We start from the raw sequence: 25288 nt of genomic DNA, 5'->3' as shown, positions 1-25288 counted from the left end.
CTAAATTTAAAAAAAAATAATACCCAAGAATTAAAAATAAAAAGAAAAAGCAAATAACAAAGTTATTTAAGTAAACATACCTCTTGCACAAGAGAAAAACTAGAGCTAGTAATTTAGATCGAGCCCAATGGGCCAACCCAAAAAAAGTTAAAACTGAGCTTAGCGATATGAACTTTTTTAAAAGGGTAGAATACTTTAAACTCAATTTGAATAAGTTCAACCCAAATTGAGTCCAATAGCTAGAATGTTCAACTCTATAGGCACATAGAGTTAATAATTTTGGCCAAACCTAATAGACCAACCCGAACTTGGTCAAAAAAAGTTAGGGCAAGACTTGACTATATAGGCTTTTTCAAAAGTGTAGGATATTTTAAGCCCAATTTAAATAACCTGACTTGAATTGAACTCGATTCGAATAAACCTGACCCACCCAAATTACTGACTCTAAGAAAAACGTAACAAAATCGTAGTGTTTAAGAGGGGGGAGAATGGCAAGATAATGAAAGTAATAAATGATATTATTTTTTTTATTAGGGTAGGAGGTTGGAAGTAATTTTATAAATAAAATAATCATATTATGTTATTTCATCCTTAATCCCCCAATTTAGGAGACAAAAATTTAGTTGTGGATGGCAAAGGAAGGCTTTAGAAGCTCTTTCTAGCCATTCCATCCCTTCTAAAAGGAAAACTCACTAACAATGATCTAAACCTATAGCCATTCCACCCATTTCATCCCTCCCTAAAAAAAATCTATCAAACATAAAGTAAAGTTTTATCACATTATTATGAAACCAACTGTATTGTTTAGTAAATGTTGGACTTTAAAAGGATGGCGAGAACAAAAAATTCAAGTGGCAAAAAAAATGTTAAAATGAATATGTGAACAAACAAGAAAAGATAAAATTCATAATGTGTGAAAAAGACTTAGCGGGGCATTTATTGTAAACAGTTGAAAATCATCTAAAATGATTTGAATATATTCAAAGACGACCAATGAAGGCACAAATGATAAGGGTGGAACAGACAACCTGAATCCCATGAAGAAATAAAGACCAAAGTAAAACTAAAATTTAGGTTGGGTTGTCTGTTATATATCCAAACAAAAGGAAAAAGGTAGACGGTTGAAGACTTCAAATCAAATATATTTAAAACTAAAATTTTATACTGAAAGTACTTGAATTTTGATATATACAATTTGGGACCTCGAGCTGATATTTTTGTCATTACATTCTTCAAGACAATTTCAAAATTCAAAACCCCTAATGTAAAATAACAAGATTATTTGGGATAAAATGAAACTTCCTCTTTCTATTTCTCTCTTCAATTTTGGATGGAACATACTGCCGACAAGTCCCTTCACTTCACTCCAGAATAAACCATCGCTTACATTTGAATTTACATTGCAAGAAGCAGCTCATTATCTTGTGACTCACCAATGCAATATCTCCTGGCTTTTTTTGTCCACAACGCTCAGACAAAAATACGGCAACAGAGTAAATTCTTGACATGAAAAGACCCAAAAATGTGGAGTTGCCAGAGGATTCTTTTTAGTACACCTAAAGAGTCTAGGACAAGACCCAGATGAGAATCTAGACTCCTTATGCCTCTGCCAGTTTCAAGCGGGGAACAATATTCATTGATTGAAGCTCCTGAAAGATTTGAGAAACAGATATGGCAGATTAACAAATGATAAGAGCAGACAAAAGGTTAACAAAATAAAATCCTCATAGCACATGAAGATTGTCCAGAGACACAAGATGATATATTGATATCTACTACCAAATAATGCACTACCTCCTCCGTTTCAAATATAAGGCATTTTTTGAAAACTATTATGTTTAATACTCCCTCCAGTCCCTGCCATAAAACGCCTTCTAAAAAATTATTTGGTCATTAATATAAGATACTTAATGAGGTATTAATTACATTTTTCCAATACTACTTCTGTTTAAAATCAAACATGTGAGAGAATGTAATATAAATTTGAAAAATTTTAATTTCAATGGGAGTAAAACTGGATGTTTATCTATTTTTAGATAAAGTTAATAACTTAATCACCTTTTCTTAATTCCAGCGAGGTAGTTAGAGCAGCTTTACAATAGGGAAAGGAGGGAGAACAAGGCATTTTACAAATTTTGAAGACAATTAATTAATAACTCTTTACCTAAAATACCCCAAATAGTATATTGAAATTACTTTATTATGTTTCATTAGTAGGGCCCCTTCTCCGTTCGTTAAATAAAGGCACAGTTTAAAAAAAGAAAGAAACAACTACGAAACTGTTTTAATTTTCCTCATGGATACGAGTTAGGTAAAAGTGCCCTTATATTGGATAAGGAGGCAATAGCAAGGTTCAGAAGATTCAAAACTTTGGACATGCTTGTGGGAAGCATATAATATACCTGTATCAAGAGCTTGCAAGCATATGGTAGTTTCATAGTAGAAATATTATCTCCATTTTTACAAAATGAACAAATTCCAGTTTTCAGCTTATGGTGGTAATACCCTAACATGCCACACTTTCTACAGACCTGTGTCAAAAGACAGGTATCAATCAGACAAATTGCATATGAACCATAATCCTTTCTATAATAAGTATAACAAGGTCACAATAAGAGATTTGCAATTCAATGAATACCAACGTAAGCACAAAGGGCCTGACACTTCTAGATGGCGAAATGGATAAGAGCAATCTTAGAAACTCACAATCAACCAAAGTTCGTGAAATTAAATTTAAGTCAGGCCAATAGCGAAATTGTACTAAAACAGCGCAAGAAAACATAAGATAGGCTGCATTTAACATTTAGGTGTTACCTTTTTTAATTTGGGTATAATTCAAGCTTGTCTATGGGACATAAATCATACATATTGGCCCTTGTTAGCAGCATAAGCACAAACGTCCAAAGAAAAAATATTTTGTTAAATTTACAAACATATAACAACTATTACAAATAATACACCACTGACTGATTGGCTTGTGAGACAATAGAATATGGGATTTGATGTTTGCTATTTATGAAAGCAAGGCTGTTCATGACACAAAATATGAAATGACAGCATTACTGTAAGCAATTACTATTTTAAAAAAATTACGAAAAAAGTTTAACTTAGAATTGCACCAGTATTAGGATGATCAAAATATAATAAAATATGTCAAAATGTATGCATACAATAACATAAAAATAGCACAGGAGTTGATTACCTGAACTTCAAAAGGATCACTTGATAACATAAGCCTCTCATAAATCAACATACTAGCACCATAAGCAATCAAACAATCACGTTCCATTTCACCAACCCGTAGACCTGAAGATGGATTAATTATAAGTAGAAGCAAGTCAGACTACCATATATTGATGCCTTTATTATTGGTATCTTAATTATTTTTAGTATCTTCACCCTAGCCACTATTTACATGTTATATTCTGGATCAAGTATGATCTTCAGATAGGATGACCTCTCAGAAAGGCGTGAGAATTGGGAAGGCTGGGTTCACATTGTCTGGATCAGGGTTACCCTGAGAAACGAATACGGTTGCCTTTTGCAAGTATTAATTATTGCCAAAGACATAAAGAATAGAATTTTAGTCCATACATAAACAAATAAAGCCTTGAATGGGATTTTGCTAAGGCTAAAGCTTAGGTTGCTGAGGCAGTAAATTTAGATTGCCTCTCCTAGTAAAATTATGGTTATTGAGTCGCCTCTAAAAGCATCATGTCTATTTAAGTATTCCTTCTTTTATCATTGAATTTGAACATTGTCATCAAGTGTTTATCAGGTTATTCTCTTCCGTTATCCTTTCCCTATAAACAATGAATTCAACAATTCTACAAAAAGGACAGAGTCAAAACCTCCATTCCTGGCCCTCCCTTCTGTAGGCTGTCGAGTCAGCATGACACGTGGACCATTTCCTCGAGCATGCATCTTATCGAGCACCTAAACATCACCACAGATCTTGCTTTTAAAATCCCAGCAAATTTTATTCACATGAAATGCAAGGAAATGTGAAGTAATATAGACGAAATATTAATAATTCCAAGATTACAATATTACTTGATCAACAAAAAAATAAAATAATTTCTCAGGTAAAATACATTTTTAATTAGATAATATCCTTTTTCATTAGACAATCTTGTTATTATGGAACTTCACACTCACCATGTGTTTTAATTTCTGGTAGTAAATAGGCCCCATAAAAATATATGCTTGCAATGGGCAACCCGTAATACCTGAAGAGAAAAAAGGTGAATCAGGAACTTCAATTATGGACAACTAGCCAAAGGCAACTAAAATTGCTGGAATAAAGCTTCCAACTTTACGGACTCACGTAAATGATATTTTCATTTTAACACAGTTCACAGAAGCCAAAAAGATTAAAGAAATAATAAAAAGACTTATTTTTTGCAATAAAGCTTTTCAACCTCTACATATTCTACAGGGACATCTCTTTAATAAACCATCTTTTGAAAAAACGCCAACGAGAAGCCACAAAATAACACATGGCAAAAGTGCCAATCAGATACATTAATGAATCTAACCTGATATTGGAGTGTGAATTGTGGTATATCAGCAGTTTTATTAAACAAAAAGCCAAAAATACTGTCATAGATAACTTATTGCATAGATGATAGCTCTGAGAGAAACCAAAAGGAAAACCTGAATAAATGAAGTCTTTCCCGCTGTAGTTAAAGCCATGCTTCACAAGAGTTTCACTGCCACAGATAATGAACTTTGAGAATACAGATGTGTATAAATGATAAAGGCTACACCATAAACAGATAAGATACCTTATAGTTTCAACCTTGTCAGCATGGCCACTTCTTTCTCCAAATGCGCTTCCATAATGGAACCTGCCACATGAAACCCCTGCCTTTCCTCCAAGCAGCTCTATCATCTTTCCAACTGTCATACGACTGATACCATAAAAAAGGTAAGACCAATAATTAGCAATAATATTACAAGGACATTATTCCATTTACTGATAAGATGGTTTTGATGCTAAAAATAAGAGATGTCTCAATGTTAAACATTGCAGCCAGAAAGAGAAATCACATACATTGACAGCAAAATTTTGCCAAACCACAAGCAGCTGGAAACAAAATGACTACTTATAAAAGGAAGCTACAGCATTTGCTTGAATAGTGCCAATCAATTCAGCACACTACTTGTTGAACTTACGCCAAACTAGAAAGCAATTTTATCACGCCCAATTCATAGCTAGTCTCAAGTATCATAGTTTTACAAAGAGTCTGAAACCCCCACAATGCACTATATAAGTCATACACATTTGACCAAACAGTCTCACTGCCTATGGATATATATATTTACATGCATACATCATATTTAGCATTTTGGTAGGATAAATTTTGGCTAAAATGATTAAGAATTCTACGCCTATGAGAATTCATGCAGATATTGCATTTTTGCTTCCATTTACAGCAAAGCAGGAAATTGTGCGTAGCAAAATAAAAGCCTACATAACATAAGTATCCACCCACAGATAGGCAAATAACTTTCCTCAAAACATTTTAGCTGTCATGCTTTACAAATCAATATTTTCAATCATATTCCAAATTTGGGGCTGGACATTGGGTTAGAATCAAAACATAAGTCATGAGCCCTTCAACAGTAATGTGACCTTAGGGTGTAAACAAACCGATCTGTTCATGAACTGTTGACTCAAAAAAAAAAAAAAAAGTTCAGCTCAATTATTAAATAAATAAGCTTTAATCAAAATATTAAGCTTGTTTGGTTAAACGATGCATGCTCAAGAATTGATGTTTGCTTCATCATGCAACTAAGTAGTTTGTTATAAAAGTACTTTTTTCTTTAGATAAAGTAATATAAATATATATGATTTTAAAGATTATATTGCCTCGCAATATATATTTTTATAGAGTTTTCTTAGACTCACACATGCATGATATAAATATTCATAAATTTAACTTTATGAGCATATATTCATCATATTCATACTATGATCAAGAACTTTAAAACAGGTCAATTAATGAACAAGTCTGAAAGAAAAATTCTGGCATTTAATTAAAACCTGTGCTCAAAGTTAGGCTTTCCTTTGTTTCACCAAAATAGTAATAACCAATACCCTGATTACTTTCTAGCTCAGGGGTCAATAACATCCTGATTCTTTCAGACCTATGTTCAAATGAAGGGCATGAGCTAACTATTCCTTTAACTATCAAGTTGTACCAATTTGTACGTTAAGAGCCCATTTCAGTATTAATTTAGGGAATTATAATTTTATAGTTTGTCCAAAGATAAACCTGGGCAACAGAAAATTGCTTCCTGGAGGAAATGTAGAAATGGACTGGCTGGAACAAAATTTGTGGCCATAATAAAGTAGCCTTCCAACTTGGTGGTAGAAAAATAACTTTGCACTTTCTATGATGTCATTGTGATGCTAAACATGGGAAAAGAGAATAAGGAGGGGGGTTAAGAGAGCAAAAACAGAACTTCATTCATGATCCCAATATAATGCCTTATTCTGATATATCCAAATACAAAGGAATGCTAAAATAGGTGAACCCTCTGTTACAGGTTTGTAATTCTGAATGAAAGCGAAAGAGAGGCAAAGAGAGAGAAAGAGAGACAGAAGGAGCTTAGAAGAGAAGTTTCTGAATAGTGCCTGAATAATTCTCATTCCAATGAAATCATATCATATCCGAAATATGATAGGTATCCCTCCTATTTATAGCTTCCCTCTATCGGCTACCCTTAGCTAACTAATTAACTACAATTAGCGTCATTTATTTCCTAATTACAATTTATATCACCCTCATTCTAAATTAATTGTGATACCCAAATAATCCATATTTATTAAAAGCCCTTACATATCCAATTGTTCCTCGGATCAGATCTGCCTCATTTACAGCCATATGGCAAACAGCATGATATGTCAAAAGAATTTGGAGAAGTTTCCACACAGCTTTCGGCCAACCATATTAAAGAATATGACTTGTGGATGAATCATGTTACCTAGGAAATCCATGAGGATTCATAATCAGATCAGGACAAATGCCACGCTCAGAAAACGGAAAGTCTTCCTGCTGGACAATTGTTCCACAAACACCTTTCTGGCCATGTCTGCTGCTAAATTTGTCACCAAGCTAAAGCAACAAAAATAGAGAGAGAATTAAATAAGAAACTTCAAAACAAGTAAAAAATCCCCACAACAAAACCTAGAAGTATTTACCTCTGGCCTACGAGTATGACGGATCAAAAATTTGATACACATGTTGTTATTTTTATCAGAGCACAGAACCACTCTATCCACTACACAAGTTTCTCCTTCTGGACCTTTGAATGTTTGTATACTAGGCCGATATGCACTGGCAGTGAGAAAACAAAAAAATATTGGAGATTACACATCAAGCAGCATGACATTAGAGGGAGCCCCCTTAGATACCAAAATTTGAACTCAGTTCAAAAACTAACCTATCAGGCAAACTTGCAGCAGATCCCATCCTTTGTGTCTTTGTGTTGATAGGGGATTGTTTATTGATATATATGTCATTTGGCCTTATAATTTCCCCAGGTGCAGCTAGCCCATCATCATCAAGTATCTAGAGAGAATAGGAAAATATCCAACAGCATAAGAAAATATCCAAATCAACATAGATTCAATCTGATAATATGCCACAGAAAATAAAGGAATAAAAAGCCTCAGAAACTTGTTTTTGAGCATATGGGCAATAATATTTTGCTAGCAAATTAATTACAGCAAAGTCCATGATAGGAAAAGCCTGATGGTTGGAACCACTTGCTGTATGTGACAGATTTAGGCTGGAAGATAAGTAGCAAGGTGAAATTAGCCTCACAACATTTTATTAAAGTCAGATAGAAGTTTAACTTCAATCACCCATCGAATAATCAAGAGACTGTCAACAGGCAATCTCTGCACGCTTATGGATGGGAAGGCAGGAAAGGAGATGGCTGAGTACAGACCATATTCATTTGGCATTGTTTCATGGTTCGGGAACATTGGAAATGACAAGAGGTCAATTGTATTGGAATGTATAAGAACATGCTACCCAAATACAAATACAACCAACCACAGCAACTGTATGCTTTACGTGAGGATAAGAGATTCAAACATATCCCTTTTTCTTTCCCCTCCAAATCCCCAAGCACATTGAAAATGCTTTGGGGACTAATTTGGCAATACTGGCCAAGTAGCGAAATGTTTTAAGAGAAATTGCCATCTGATTTTCTTTCCAATGAGATAATATGAGTCAAAAGGCACCACTTTTTTCTAGGGCAAGCAAAGATACTCATCCAAGATGGTTCCCAGTGCTAATTTTTGTAGATAGAGAAGTTTCTTCAGAATTATTAAGTTGCCCAATGGGGATCTCAGAGACGAAATTTACAAGGATGTGCCTCTTAGCTTGACAAATTCAATAACAACTTAGTGTACAGATTACAAAAATCTCTACATGGACTCGTGCAATCCATGAGAGCTAGCTTTGGAAGAATTATTAAGGCTATAAAGAAGCTTGGTTTTACACAATGGCAAGCAGATCACATCCCTTTCCTCAAAGTATCAGAAGATAACATCACTATTCTCATTGTTTATATATAGGATATTATTACATCAGGGAGCAATGAAGACACTCACCTCAAGAAAGTACCAGGTAAGGATATTTTTTAATTAAAAACTTGGGAGCTTTAAAGTACTTTACATGCATAGTAGCTCAATACAGCAGAGGGATATATATAATTATAAATATATATATACATATACACCCCAAGTGAACAGGATTTTATCAAGAGAAAAATTAGAAACAGAATCGTTGAGGTACACCTATATAAAAACAAATAGATATTGTCCTAACTAAAGCTATTCCAAGAGCTGAGTTTCATGTTTGCTCATCAAAGTATACTTGACACATAATCCCAAACTTCAGCAGGAGTGCAGAATTATTAAGTTGTATTTTATTTCTTTATTTTTTTTTATTTCGACTTTATTGAAGATAACTTAGCTCCTGGGATACTATTGTATATCTTCTAAGCTTTAGGGATACTATTGTACATTCCTCTTAGCTCTATCCCTAGCCCTTCACCTAGTCAAGCATCAAAGCATTTAGTCACAGAAAGAATACATTTATCTGCCTCTTTTCTATGACCGCTCATTGGTTTCATCAAAGGTTCAGCCTAGAAGCTGATCCTGCTTTGGATTATTGGAACTTCTAAATAAGCATTGACCAACAGCATTACCAAATTTTGAACTATTCTGGACGAATAGAACATATGGAGTGGTGCAAATTGACAGATATCCCTATGAATAAAAAGCTCTGTTTTGTGGATCTCACAACACGTTTTCTCCAAGAAATTTGGTATCCAAAACAATTCTTGGATCACAACATATCACATACAATAAATATAGGCAATATAACCTACATACACAGTATTATCAATAGAAGATAAATTGCCATTAAAGCATGTTACCTGCATACGCCCTGCATTATCTGCAGTTCTATATCGGGCCTAAGTATCCTATCTGATGTGTTATTATCATATTTTTGATTAATAGCAGTGTACCTATACATCAGGAAATACCATGGCATAATCACCTTAGATGAATGATAAAAGAAATACAGCAAAACAGCGCCCAAACCACCACCAACAACAACAAGAAGAAGCATTTTATCCCACTAGCTAGGGTCAACATAAAGTGCAAAATCACCAAACGAAATTATTTACTTTTTCATAACAATACAACGGCCAAAACCACGATCAAGAGATGCCTTGTTCATGACAATTGCATCCTCTATGTCATAACCACTATAGCTCATAACAGCCACGGTGGCATTCTGGCCGGCTCCAAGCTTATCATACCCAACCTGAAAGAATTAGGGATTAATAACAGCCCTTTGTTCGAAGAACTTAGAGGAAACAATATACCAACCAGCTCAATTGTCCTTGTAGTTAGCAGGGTCGTTGAGGATAACAAGTAGGTACAACAAGGTGTCCATCCGGCACAGCTACAAGAGTAACATAAGATGCAAAGAAAATTCAGTTAATAGCATACGTTGAGAATGTCAATTTTTGCAGAGTAACATAACATGCAAATAAAAAGAGGTATGCTCTTGCGTCCTTCATATTTTTATTCTTGTTGGCTTGCTAACACGATTTATTTTTATCCTCCAGTTTTGTCCTCCTTTTGTCCATTTATTTTTCCAACAATAAAAAGCCAAGCCCTCAATATATGCATAAGTAAATGCATGACAAAAAATCAACAACAGATTGGTTACTATTAGCATCCCTTCCCCGTTCTGAAAGTTTGATTACTTTAATCCATTAGAAGTGTGTTTTACTATTTATTTTATTTATTGAGCCAATTGTCAAATAAGTTAAATCTCAGGGACACTGTTGTACATCCTCCTTGGCTCTGGGGGGTACTATTGCAAATTCTCTTATGACTTGAGCATTGAACATGGGTCCTTCTCACTTGTAAAAGCATCAGATTCATATCAAAGAAGAGTATATTTTCCATTTCAGTTTCAGATCAATTCACAAAATCATAAGGAATTCAAATCTTGATTCATGTGACCAGGATCTACGTACTTGCATGAACACACATATTTACTTGCATAAAAAACAAAGCCACAGTACTTGCATGACCACACATATTTACTTGCATAAAAAACAAAGCCACAGAAAACTTGTTAAACTATTAAAAAAAAGTCCTAAATTTATACAGTTGGTGCACAAAAGCATGAAAAAAAATTTCTTGCTAACACGATTTATTTTTATCCTCCAGTTTGTCCTCCTTTTGTCCATTTATTTTCCAACAATAAAAAGCCAAGCCCTCAATATATGCATAAGTAAATGCATGACAAAAATCAACAAACAGATTGGTTACTATTAGCATCCCTTCCCCGTTCTGAAAGTTTGATTACTTTAATCCATTAGAAGTGTGTTTTACTATTTATTTTATTTATTGAGCCAATTGTCAAATAAGTTAAATCTCAGGGACACTGTTGTACATCCTCCTTGGCTCTGGGGGGTACTATTGCAAATTCTCTTATGACTTGAGCATTGAACATGGGTCCTTCTCACTTGTAAAAGCATCAGATTCATATCAAGAAGAGTATATTTTCCATTTCAGTTTCAGATCAATTCACAAAATCATAAGGAATTCAAATCTTGATTCATGTGACCAAGGATCTACGTACTTGTATGAAAACACATATTTACTTGCATAAAAAACAAAGCCACAGAAAACTTGTTAAACTATTTAAAAAAAGTCCTAAATTTATACAGTTGGTGACACAAGCATGAAAAAAAAATTTCACCTGATTGTAAGCAATATTCCCCATAGCTTGTTTTCCCATTGCACACTACAGTCACCAAAAAGAATATATCTCAGGATATAAGAGAACAGGCCTATAATGAGTTTATTTCAAGAGCGAAAGAGAAAAAAGGGACAAGATAAGGTGAGGAAACCTGATAAGTGTTTCGGGGTGACTGATTATGATGAGGATAAGGAATCAGCCCTGCAATAACCCCTAAGATGGTGAAAGGCTCAATTTCAATATGAGTAGTTTTGGTGTAGCATCCCCTTCATATAAAGCAATCTAAGACATTGAAAGAAGGCAGCACGAATCAGTTTCATTAACCAGATTTTATGACTAAAAGAAGCAACAAGTAGTTAGAGAAGAACAAACCAAAGCATTGTTTTCCTCATTAACATCAAGATACTCAATCAAACCATCACGTAAAAAATCATCAAATGTACGCACTCCATCCTGAAAAAGCATGAAATATGAATTCATATGAGCAACTTTCTTCCAACAATAGATGTTTTAAATAAACTTACCATTAACTCCTTCATATGATGCTCTTTGACTCTAGATATGCCCTTATCAGCAATGACAAGTGGACGACAAACTCTACCGCCATCAGAAGCTAAATAAACACACGCTAAAAATAAAAATTACAATCATATCAGTTTTCCTTTTGCATCGACTAGAAAAGTACCTTGTACAAAACCAAGGATCATTCAAGAAAACATGGGAAGTAAAAAAACACCATATAAAGCAAGAGAGATGTTATAGTTTTATAATTATGACATATTACTCATGGTTTTATGAGTCAATTATATGCGTTGATTTAAACATTAGTTAGTTGGGATATAGCCATTGGGGTAGTGGATGACTTGAAGCCTATATATTTGAGACATTTGAGTTGTAATCTTATCCTTGTGATCAGAAAAAGCTATTATCCAGCATTTCCCTATGTTTCTCATTTCTCTCAACCTGTTCTCCTTAACTCTCTCAATTCCTCTCTGCCCCTTGTCTATCTTCCTGTTTCTTCTCTCATATTTCCCTATCTCCCTTTAATTCCTATCAGTCCAGATTATTTCTGCATATCAAGAGATGTGTAGGAATACCTTGTACAAGATATATTAGGAATATCTCTTAGATTTTTCAATTATCCATTTTCCCATTTAATCTTGTTCCTATCCTATCTTGTTTCCCAGTTTATTTGATTTCCTGTTTTGTCTAGTTTCTTTTTTGTTTGATTCTCCCCCATGGTGAGATTGAGCATCTGATATCCTGTGGCTGCGTGCCACATATATATATTTCTGGTATGATGAATGAAATATCAAACAAAATTTCCAGAAATCCACATTATCATTATCTTCAAGGGATTATATTACAAGTAAACATCACTTTAGAATATTATAAATAAAAAAGGTATCAGCAGCTGAAGTGAGCGTTTTTCTTCAGCACCTAGGTTCAACCCAACCATACCTTTGGTTTAACACTAAGACAACAATAACAAATAAGAGACAGCAAGTAAAGCAAAGATGAGATTAGGCCCAAAAAAAAAAAGCAAAGATGAGAAGGGAATTCAAGGAGTTGTTTAAAACTGTTTTTATTTTATTATTCTGAAAACTGATGTTTTATAGAACATGTTCTAGAATAAAAAAATAATAAAAATGGGTGTTTTCTCATTCTCCCTTATTCTTCAAAAACAATAACACAAAACACTTAAAAGTTATTTCATTTTTCTGTTCTCCAGAATAATATTTTATTTTTTTGTTCTTCAAAACACTTTTTAAAAACACATTACCAAATAGATTTTTTTGTTTTCTTGTTCTGGAAAACAAAAAACTGTTCCTAGAACATGTTTCCAAACAAGCCTAAAAGTTCTTAGTTTGATAAAACCAATGGCAATAACCACCTCTCTTTCCAGATAATGGGGATGGCTAGAGGATATCACTACATCATTGATAATAAGATCCTACAAACGAAGTAGTATCAGATACCAAAGTCTCCTATTGAGTAGTAAATGATGCTTTATGGGATGTTTAAACAAAATAAACACTCCCACTTCATGACTCTTTGCCACACTTAGGTGCTCATAAGATACACAGCAATAGGTGCTCATAAGATACACTACAAAATGGCAGAAACAAAGACAAACAGATTAAAAAAAACTGTAGCATTTACCTGCTTTTCATTGACAAAAACACTTACAAACTCGCCAATTTTTCCAGCCCTCCTCAACTTCTCATCGCAGAAAACACCTTGAAAAGAGGAAAAATTATGATGGTTATGCCAGTGATAGCTTTACAGGAATAACAGTGCAAACACATGCATGTTTGCCTACATTTAAAAGAGAAAACTTCTGCAGAAACTGAGATACCTGTGGCCTCCGATGCTTGCCAAGTATCAGCCCATTAAAAATAACAAGAAAAAATTTGGTTGTGGGAGCTTTCCCCAGAGAGCAATTCCAAGTCTTCAACACCCAAAGAATAGCACTGCCACGAAATAATTAAGCCTCAGAATGTATGGCAACCCAACTAAAACAACGTATCATGTGCCTACACTCTTGCCCGCACATATAAGGATACACCGTGACAGAGACAAATTTCAAACAATCAAAACAAAATAGAAGGGCACACACACATCCCACACTCTAGAAGAAACAATTACAAATATAAAAAATTCTTGGATTAAGATGAAATTTTGCCCTTAAACTATTCTCGAATGGGCAATGTTGCCTCTAAAATATTCACCATAGCCATATTGCCCCTACACAAATCAAATCGGAGCAATGTACACCTACCGTTTAAAAGTCCGTTATTGTAGCTAGTGAGACCCACTTTTCATGAGCTATAGTACAATTTTGCCCCTAAACTATTCCCAGAGGAGTAATGTTGCCCCTAAATAAAAAATAGAGTTTCTAATATATAAATGCATCTATAAAAATAAATATAAGAAAAAATATAAATTATAATTTTATAACTTGTCAACTATAAGTGGATCTTGATTAAATTAGATATGAGTATATTCAAAGTACTTGTACTTACACCTATAACTATCAACCAGAACTGTCATTAACTATTCGATTTGGACCAAAAAAACCATTTTCATGATTGAGCTGGATCAGACAAGAGTTAAACCACTATTAAGTCAGAAACTGAAGTTAAATTGGGAACTGGAGTGGTTTTCAAAAAACTGGATGGTTTTAAACATAATATTAACAAAAGCTTTAAAAATTTAAAAAATAAAAAAATTCAAAAATTAGATCCTACTAAAAGCCAACTTTATTTTTAACAATTCACATGTATAAAAATATGATTTGAGACCATTCTTTTTTAAAAAGATTGATAGTTATAACCAAAATTCACTTGTATTTGACGAGTTATAAAATTATAGTTTATATTTTTTTCTTATATTTATTTTATATAATTTTGATATATTTTTATTTAATATTATTATAATTTTATTTTTATATATACATTTAATATTATTTATTTAATATTATTATAATTTATTTTTATTAATTTTATGATTTTTAAAAGGTGAGGGCAATATTGCTCTTCTAGGAATAGTTTAAAGGCAATACTACACCTTAACTCATAAAAAGTGAGCCCCACTAGCCACAGTAACGGACGTTTTAAACGATAAGGCAACATTGTTTGATTTGATAATTTAGGGACAACATTGCTACAATGAATAGTTTAGGGGCAACATTACTCCTCCGATAAATAGTTTAAGAGCAAAATTATACCTTAGCCCAAAATTCTTTGCAAAAAATAAAATAAAATAAAAATTACATATTGCAAATATGAAAAGTTCTTTACAAAAGGAAAAAAAAAAAAAGATAAGGAATTTATTAGAAGAAACATACCAGAGAAATTAAGGGGCCCTCCTCTTCATCAGTAGTAACATGAGTCATCAAAGCCAGGTTTTTCACCAGTCCACAAGCCTCACCTTCTGGAGTATCGCAGGGACAAAGCATTCCCCACTGTAGCGAAAGGAATAGAACAAAAACGGAGGTATGAGTCAAAAAGTAGAGAAGCATTTGTCAGAAGTTTGTCCAATGGATAAATACCCAGAAACAATGTGGCTTACCTGGCTAGGCTGCAAAGCTCTAGGTCCACTTACTTTCCTGGATTTCTCGAACTGTGGAGAGATTCTTGTCACATGCCCCAAGGTCCCTATAAATGATAACCTAGCTAACACCTATAAATAGAGAAAATCACACCAGTCAGAATGTATCATTGCATTGATGGCCTAGAGCCAAGACATGATAAAGCAACCCTATCCCCAGCATTTAAGCTCTGGCCAAAGACAAAAACTCCTTCAGTGATTTTATTGCCAATAAATATGAGAAGATGAAAGAAGAAAATTTGTTAAGAAAGGAACCTGGGTCATCCCTTTTCTGTGCATCTTGAACCTTTTGACGTCAAAATTACCAGTGGAGAGAGTCCTCTCCAGACCATTTGTGATAGTGTCTATAGAAATATACTATAACACACAGATATTAGGTGTGCAAAATGTAAGCAGAAATCCAGGCAACGAGATCAGGGTGAACACAAAGTATAAAACAAGAAGTCCAAAAAAAAATGACGCAATAACACAAGTCTAATTTTGTCATGTAAAAAACATAGTAATTTCTAACTTTGAGCCTTAAAACAATTCCTGAAGAAAGATTTTAAGATCCCAATAGTTGCAAACATATATAAATATATATTCACATGATAAACTTAATAAAAATCACAAATGAACAACAGCTGATGTGACATCTTTATTTCCAATCGTTTGAATCTTTTCTTGAAAATATAATTTTATTTCATCATTATTAGATCTTATATTTACAAGTAAATCAGTTTTGGCAATCCAAAGATGAGCCCCTTGAGGAGTGAATTCGATTAATATTGCATAGGTTACACTTTGCATTTGATAATGCTCAATCATAGATATTAAAGAGAGCTCACTTGACAAAAGTTAAAGCGGCTAGTCTTGTTCTTCTCCAAGGCTTTATCAGCCTTTGTCCTAGCTTCACTCATCATCGTCTTGAAAAGATCCTTAAAAAAATAAGAGCAAAACAGTTAAGTCAGCGAAAGTGCGCAAAGCACCTTCAAACAAAGAAGTACAGAAGCAAAATGAGATGTTACCTCAAAAAGAAGAGATACCAATTGGCCAGATAACTCCAGCCGTTTGTTCCCCACATAATCCTTTAAAATAAATTAAATGAAACATTTAGTAGATATAGCGCATATTGATCACGCCCACACATACAAATGTACACAAACCACACAATAAAAGTGGGCGTCATTTACATTTTTGGGATGCTCATGAAATGACTAATTAATTGGACAATTCATGTGATCATTCAAGCTGAATGCATTAGTTTAGATGAAAAGTGAGGTTGCACTTGTTTCAGTTTAGTGTATGTTTTGAAAAAACTTCATAAATGTGAGGATCCCTTGTGACTAATGAGGATCAACAAGATGTGGAGAATCTTCAAATCTGGCATAATCCAGATAATGATTACAGACCTACCATATCATCTTCCCTATCTCCATCCCTGACGTTTAGCAGTGTCCTCTTGTTTCTTTTTCCTTCTTTTTTTTCCCACTTCAGCCATTGGGCACTTATTGCCCAATAATCTTGTTATTTACTTAATTCATAAGCTCAATGCCCAGATTAATAGAGATATTTCAGAATACTTTCAATACCATTTGTCAATGACACTCAACTGCTTGTTGAATGCCAATAAAAAAAATTATAATAATCCCCGATACAAAATACACCCCTTGACACCAATGTCCTTTAGGCATTGTGCACAAGAACCAACCCCTATTGATCTTGTAATATTTAAAGCCTCCTCTGCAAAATCCATTGACCTTGTGCTAAAATATCAAGCTAATTATGAAGCATGGGAGTAGCAAGCATCAAACTCCTGACCGCTGGCTCATAGAGGCCTATATACCATGTCAATAACCATTTCGACACAATACTATGCAATTATGTAAAGGCACATAAATATTTTTTATTGCAAACCTTAAAACCAATCCTCCTTCACTGAAACACATCTCATTCATGAAGCACACGTAACTAGGCTCTAACTACTCTTATATTATTATGTAAAACAGAACCTTTTCTTTATTGACTTTATATAGTACACATATTAAGAAAGATATTACCTTGTCATCCATCGTATCCTTGTTTAGAATAGCATCCATCATGCGTCTGATCATAACAGCAACATATATACATTTTGGTCTAAAATTATTTTGACGCACCTAATGGGGGGGAACAAAAGCAGAAGCTTAGATCAGTCCCAACAATAAAGACCAACTATAACAACCCTCAATTGAGTGAAATCAACTTACCGGTACATTTGCAAGAAATACATCTCTCAGGACACAGTATGCTCTGCCATCCTATATAAAAGGTTCAGATTGACATCACAAATTAAAAAAGTCAAACCTATCATATGATACTGTCAAGTGCATAAATGCATCATTTAAACAATTCTATCTTCTGTTTGTGTATGTGTCAAGACAGAGATTCTGATGTGAAGAGCTAGATAGAGAAGAGATAGGAGAGAAATAGGATAGAGAAACATAATATTATCTCCAAGTTGCATGGAGTTCCAGTAGAAATCATAAGTGATAGAGATCCTATTTTTATAAGCAATTATTCGAAGGAATTCTTGAAGGTTTTGGGGATTAAACAGAAGCTAACTTCCTCTTATCACCCACAAACAAATGGTCAATCCAAGCTACCTAATAGATGTTTGGAGAATTACTTCAGTTGTATGTGTTGGGAAAAGCCAACAGATTGGGAGTAAGTGGCTATCCTTGGCTGATGAATGGTGGTACAATACTTCTTTCATACTTCAACTAATGTTATTCCTTATGAATTGTTGTACGGACAACAACCACCATGCATGTGCCTTGTCTACCTAGAGATGTGACCATGGAAGCTGTTGGCAGGTTATTTTCAGCAAGAGAGGAAGCTTTGGGAATCGCAAAACATCATCACAATAGGGCTGTGAATACAATGAAGCAGAGGGCAGATTTGCACAGGCCTGATAGGGAATTTGAAGTGGGCCAGTGGGTTTTTCTTAAGCAGGCAACCTTATAGGCGGATTTCTGCAGCTTCTAGGAGCTTTCAAAAAACTAGCTCCAAGGTATTTTGGATCCTATAGAATCACTCGAAGGGTAGGTCAAATTGCTTACAAAGGAGAGTTACCTCCAGAATCAAGGGTTCATCCTACTTTTCATATCTCTTTGCTAAAGTTATGCCCTGATCGTTCAGTAAAATAGAGGCATCTGCCATTAGATTGGCCTGAACCTCCTCCAAATTTGGTGCCAGAGAAGATTTTGAATGAAAGAATGGGCAGAAGAGAAAGGGCAGAATCATCATGAAAAGTCATGGTGCAGCAGAAAGGTCTTCCAGATGAAGAGGCCAGCTGGATTTCACTTTTTCAGCTGCAACAACAGCATCCAGACTTCATTGTAATAGACCCTTGAGGTCAAAGGTTTTTGAACGGGGTGTTGATGTGTAATTCGTAATTAATAAAGATAGTTAGTTAGTTAAGACTGTTAGCAGAAGAAAGGTATCAGGTTAGCATCTATATATATGTGAAGGGTGTGTCATCTGATTTTCTTGCTATGCTTAATGAAATAATCAGAGTACTATTTAGTCATCTCCTTCTCTCTCTGTTTCTCTATCCTATTCTCTCTTCTTCCTCTCCTCTTTCTACTACTACACATCAGATTCACTAACCCTTTCAGATGAATCGCTTGCAAACATGGACTTCTTGACCTGAGCAGCAACATAACAAGCATCAGATTAATAAGAAAAACAAGTTAAGCACATATGTTAAAAAAAAAAAAAAAACACTGAAAGAGTCATACAGATTAAAATCGGCAACTCCTTTTACACCGGAACTTTAAGTAGACTACCTAACAATTGTGCATATGATGTTATCTTGGTAAATTATCAGCAAGTAAAAGAAGATAATATTGTAAGGAGGATTAGAAATTCCTGCATCTTCAATGGCATCTCTTTATCCCTTTGTTTTATTTAAAGTAATATATGGTTGCATTTAATGCTTACGTTGGCCACTTCCTACGCTCATGGTTATTTTGGGTGTATTCAAGAAAAGAAAATGAAAAACAGAACATTGAACTGACAAAATGAGTGACTCACAGTTCTGTGTCAAACTAAAAATTGTGTTACGCTCATGCACATAAGGAGGCATCAATGGACACTTTCCTCAATCAAAACAAAATCCACCCCTCATACTGAAACTTATTATTTTTTGCCAGCATACTGAAACTTCTAATTATAAAAATCATTATAACAAAAATGACATCAATCTAACACTTATTCCATTTAAATATAGAGATTATCAACTACTTGATTACTTTCTCGCTGTTATATAGAGATTAATACCTCTAAAATTCAAAATATAAGACGTACACCATTTTTATCAGTAAGATTTACACTTTTATTGGTCAGTATAATATATATAACAGAATCTAAAAAAATATGCTAAAAAAATTCATCATTATAATGATACAATGATTAAAACATTTGCACTTCAAAAAGCTTCAAGTCATGAGCCAAACTACCAAGATAGGTTTTATTGTTTGCAAAAGGTCTAAGTTCTTCATGTCCAAATAATGGGAAGATAACCTAAATTTAACAAAATAATGGTTTAAAATATATGGCCCACCTAGCCCTAATGAATTCTTGTGACTAAACTCACCTAAAAGTTTTTTAACCAAAATATATATATATATATATATATGGTGTCTCAACATTTTATGATGAAAAACTATTCACAACCATCAGACAGAAACAATAAAAGATCACAAACCTTTGACTCAAGATACTCACATGAAGACAATATATAATAAAGTAAATAACATTTATAAAATGTCATTAATAAAAACTAATCAATTTCTAAAGCAAGCACATCCCAAATTCATTAAAAATCATAGTAACCACTATCGTTTCCAAGGTCCAAACTATAAAATTGTGTTACGCTCATGCACATAAGGAGGCATCAATGGACACTTTCCTCAATCAAAACAAAAATCCACCCTCATACTGAAACTTATTATTTTTTGCCAGCATACTGAAACTTCTAATTATAAAAATCATATAAACAAAAATGACATCAATCTAACACTTATTCACATTTAAATATAGAGATTATCAACTACTTGATTACTTTCTCGCTGTTATATAGAGATTAATACCTCTAAAATTCAAAATATAAGACGTACACCATTTGTTATCAGTAAGATTTACACTTTTATTGGTCAGTATAAATATATATAACAGAATCTAAAAAAATATGCTAAAAAAATTCATCATTATAATGAACAATGATTAAAAACATTTGCACTTCAAAAAGCTTCAAGTCATGAGCCAAACTACCAAGATAGGTTTTATGTTTGCAAAAGGTCTAAGTTCTTCATGTCCAAATAATGGGAAGATAACCTAAATTTAACAAAATAATGGTTTAAAATATATGGCCCACCTAGCCCTAATGAATTCTTTGACTAAACTCACCTAAAAGTTTTTTAACCAAAATATATATATATATATATATATATGGTGTCTCAACATTTTATGATGAAAAACTATTCACAACCATCAGACAGAAACAATAAAAGATCACAAACCTTTGACTCAAGATACTCCAGGCTTGCTCTTTTGTATACGCTATTTTTTGCACATTCCTGATAATGGAAGAGAATATTCCAGAGGTCAAAGATGGAATAAATAACAAAATAACAGAGTAGGTCTAAGCAAATAAAGAATAAGTAAACACTCATTTATAGGTGAGTAAAATAGTATGCAACAATTTTTGAGTTTTTTTTTGCTTTCACTAAGTATAGTATGCCTTTTTTAAAAATGTAACCATAATTTTGTATCATTACCTCAATAGACGGCAAAAGTAGTGAGCTATAACGGGGATCTCTTCCGAGCATTTGTAAACCTCCGATCACTCCTCTACTCTCCATCCCCATAGCTTTCATTACAATCATAATAGGGACCTTCAAGAGAATTACAAGAAAACACATTACCAAAGCCTACTTATAATATGATAAAGAGTAAAATTAACGTAATTCATTGAGTAACAAAAAATGAAAACCTTTTTAGGAAATTGATTCAATTGCAGCCAAATCTTCTCATTTTCCATCACAACAACTGTTTTGGATTTTATTGCTTCTGTACTGCTTGTAACAGATGCAGTAATGCTGATAGCAAAAGGAGTAAAAATACACATGAAGACAATATATAATAAAGTAAATAACATTTATAAAATCATTATATAAAAACTAATCAATTTCTAAAGCAAGCACATCCCAAATTCATTAAAAAATCATAGTAACCCTATCGTTTCCAAGGTCCAAACTATATTTTTCATCTGGTGCAATAGGATTCTGATAGAGCCCATTATTTTCCTAAGATATAAGAGGAAGCCCAAAGGTGGTAAATGACTCAAGTGGAAATACCTTGACTAGTCCAGACATGATCCTTCAGTCCCTGGCCGTAAGGAACAGTGACTTTTGATTTTGTGTTATGATTAGGATCTTTTGGGCAGTATGGGGGAGTGAAGGCCATGCTGTAAGGATTAATAGTCTTTTTTTTTTGGAGGGAGGCTGGTATGAGAAATATAGAACTGTGAGGAGAGGCTGGCTTCTCGAAAATGCCAGAGGGAGTGAAACTCTTATGTAGATGTCTATGATTTGTGTTGCTGGTGTTACTTTGCATAATCAGGGGAGATAGGTTTTGGCTAGAATCAGAGAGTGTCCTTGTAACTCTGATTCAGCTCTTTCTATTTATTAATATCAAAACCCAGCATTTTCCCATTATATTTATTGCTGCTACTGTCATTTTCCTTGTTCTTTCATGGGTTATTGGATTGGGTCACATTAGATTCCATCTGATTAAAAATTTTCTATATAAATAATTTATCACCAAATGGAAAATAAGATGGAAAACAGTGGAATGTCATCTTGCTAAAATAATCAAAACAAAGGTAGTGGATCATCCTTCAATAAGCCTCTAAGAAACATGAATTAGTATCAATAATTTAATCTATGATATGGAATAAGACACGGTACTAATTAAAACTAACCCTTGAAAAAAAGATTTCATCATAAACAGCTGAACATTGACATTGATAATAAAACTTTCAATACAGTCCCCAATTCAAAGAGAATCCAAGGCTTGAAACTCAATATCATTAAGTCAATTACTATAAGTATCCAAAATAAGATACTACAGACATCACACAAGAGTGCTCGAATTATGCAAGACTGAGAGAGAGAAAAAAGAAGAGAGGATCCAATATCAGAGATTTAGGCATGTTCATATGCATTTAATATAGACATATATGATTATATGACAAGGTAAAGCATAAGGTATGACTAGAATCCAAAAGAACTACTTACTTCCCCTTCTTGTCTGTGTCAATAATTATTCTATTCTTTGAAAGTTGCTCTTGTATCAAAATCACCTGAAAAAAGATTTAGAGCATTAAAGGGGGAAGGGGGAAACAATTAAGAAAAAGAAATAAAAGCATCATTGTTCTAAAGAGTTGAGTTCTTGGAAAAGAAGAGAAGTCATCATTGACGAAGTTAATCAAAACAAACTACAAACAAAAAATATGCTGCCTCATTCACAATTTTCAATTTTACATAATGCAAGAACAGGAATGGAACACACCAATTTATATAGTTTGTGGTACATGGGGCATGGAACATAAATTGTGTGTATGGGAAAGGGGCAAAGTTTGTTGCCTTTTTATACAATAGAGTGAGGAGAGGATCTTTTAAACAGATAAAAGGCTTTGCAAATCCTATGACATGAAGAAGCAATTGAGAAAAAATTTAAAATATCCACCTTCTCTGTCCCTTTGATTACGAAATACCCACCAGGATCAAGAGGACACTCACCTATCCAATGGAATATAGGAGGTGGATTATTGTAAGGAATGCATAAGAGGAAAATGTAAAGGCACAAAAAGTCAAAAAATATCCAAATTATATCTTCTACACATACGAACCAAGTTTTGCAAGTTCAGCTTCATCTTTCCCATGGAGGACGCAGCAAGAACTTCGTAACATGATTGGCATTCTCCCAATAATAACATCATCTGCAAGAAAAAAACAAATACATAAGACTGTAGCTAACTAGACTATGCTAAAGTCATTTATATTGTTTATATACCTTCTCCATTTTAGTCATCTGACCAGGGCTTCCTTCAATATACTCAACATTAACCAATATTGGAGCAGCATATCTTGTGTTAGACAGCAGAAAATGAAGCATTATTCAGTTAGCATTTGACGCAAAGCAAGAGTGAAGTTTTGTCTAGTTATGAGATATAAGTTCCAAATTATCATTCAGTAGAAATTAGTTTATTGCTCCTTTCTTTTACTTGCAACATCATGGAACTCAACAGAACACAATCAAGAACAACCTTGCAAGCAATTAAATTCCAGTGATTGAGAACATAGGACAATGAAAAAGTTTTTAACAAGATAAATCTTACGTCTGGTCAGATAAGCGGCATGTTTGAGGTGTAATTTTCTCAGGACTTCCATCTACTATAATTGAAGGCTCACCAATTCTAACATCCTTAAACCTACAAAAAATCTCATTGCCCATCACTCATAACGAGAGCAAACTAAAGAACACGCCTTCTGAAAACTAAAGAACAAACATATATGAATTGATTCACACAAGGTTACTTTTTTTCACAGCATACCTTAAATATATACCAGGATGCTTTGACGCCACGATACGGTCATTAGCTCGAACTATTTTCTTAATTCCAGTTTTTACAAAATAATTAAAGGAATCCAAGTGCTGTTTCACCAATCCTCTCACCTACAAAACCCCGTATAAAAACACATCACAAGTGATAGCAAATAGCAAAAAGAATCATTGTATAATGCAATGTGTACCTTCAGGAACTCAGGAAGAAGCTGAAATTTGTCAACAGCTGATTTTATAGGTGCAGCAAGAAATTGCTTATCAATACCAGCCCTGAACATTGTAGTGAAAACATACCGAAAATAAGAATTAACTGTAAGCCAGAAGAAATCCAGAAAAAGGAAAGATATGAAGTTAGAATGTACGGTTCATTCCGATTCAAAGCTTCTTCTGATGTCGGATTCAGTCCCATAATCAATCAGTCACAAGGTTGTTCTCTTCTCCTGCGGAAAGAAAAAATTTGTAGTAATGAAAAAACTGCTGCTAGAGAATACGAATCCCAAAAAAAAAAAAAAGAAGAAAAGAAAAAAAACATTCAAGACGCTATGATTGGCCTACTAGGAATAAGTAAGGTTGATCAGCGAGTCCTCGCTCACAATCCTCTTCCAAGTTTTCTGAAGACGCCTTCTCTCAAATTCCGTTACACTGTTGAGTAATTGAGCGGCAGAGGTCCATTAAAACCCTTCTTAAACCCTTCTCTATAATTAAATTCTAGAATTATCACTAATTTTGAAATTTGAGATATTCATTTATAATTTATGACTAAACTAAATAATTCTAAAATTTTACAGATTAATTTGGAATTAAATTTTATCAGTTAATAATCAAAATACCATTTACTTATTTTTTAAAAAAGGTTTCATTATATCATTAAAAAAACCACTTTGTGGGCAGATAGGTAGATGTGAACAAGCATATCAATTATTATATAATTGTTGTTGGAAGAACCTCATTCAAAAACTACTCAAAAAACTCATTCACATGCAAGAACTAATAATAAATTCTATTTTTAAAAAACATGTCCATATTTCTATTTTAATAATAATTCATTATATATTAATCTTTGCTTATAAATAAACTTCTTGAGTAATCCTTAGATGTAATTCTCTCTTGTTAATTTGCTAAAATCTATCATTTGTAATAGGGTAAGTGTATATAAGATTTCTTAGTTAATTAAAACAAAAACTTTTTCTTATCATTTGATTAATAAAAAC

General features: G+C 33.5%; 1 protein-coding gene across 1 annotated transcript; it reads right to left on the bottom strand.

Moving 5' to 3' along the window:
* Positions 1–1121: 1121 nt before the first annotated feature.
* On the bottom strand, positions 1122–24790 carry LOC129314047 (DNA-directed RNA polymerase III subunit 2). Its single transcript, XM_054957426.1, is given in 43 exon segments — positions 1122–1649; positions 2403–2531; positions 3203–3306; positions 3852–3936; positions 4159–4229; positions 4657–4712; positions 4788–4913; positions 6994–7124; positions 7211–7346; positions 7453–7580; positions 9463–9492; positions 9495–9555; positions 9718–9857; positions 9923–9962; positions 9964–9998; positions 11313–11357; positions 11464–11567; positions 11570–11594; positions 11685–11765; positions 11837–11940; positions 13191–13266; positions 13476–13552; positions 13717–13786; positions 15163–15279; positions 15387–15497; positions 15681–15782; positions 16253–16342; positions 16433–16492; positions 17465–17563; positions 17654–17704; positions 19056–19094; positions 20969–21025; positions 21227–21343; positions 21442–21547; positions 22748–22812; positions 23199–23251; positions 23362–23453; positions 23527–23598; positions 23851–23943; positions 24067–24188; positions 24266–24347; positions 24440–24517; positions 24633–24790. Coding segments are annotated over 42 exon segments (3480 nt in total). The 5' UTR covers positions 24487–24517; positions 24633–24790; the 3' UTR covers positions 1122–1598.
* Positions 24791–25288: the final 498 nt, after the last annotated feature.

Source organism: Prosopis cineraria, unplaced genomic scaffold (assembly GCF_029017545.1).
Source record: "Prosopis cineraria cultivar Desert tree isolate PC_DT_omini unplaced genomic scaffold, ASM2901754v1 PC6, whole genome shotgun sequence".
NCBI lineage: Eukaryota > Viridiplantae > Streptophyta > Magnoliopsida > Fabales > Fabaceae > Prosopis > Prosopis cineraria.
The sequence above is the reverse complement of the archived record's forward strand: the minus strand, read 5'-3'. Positions and strand labels throughout refer to the sequence as shown.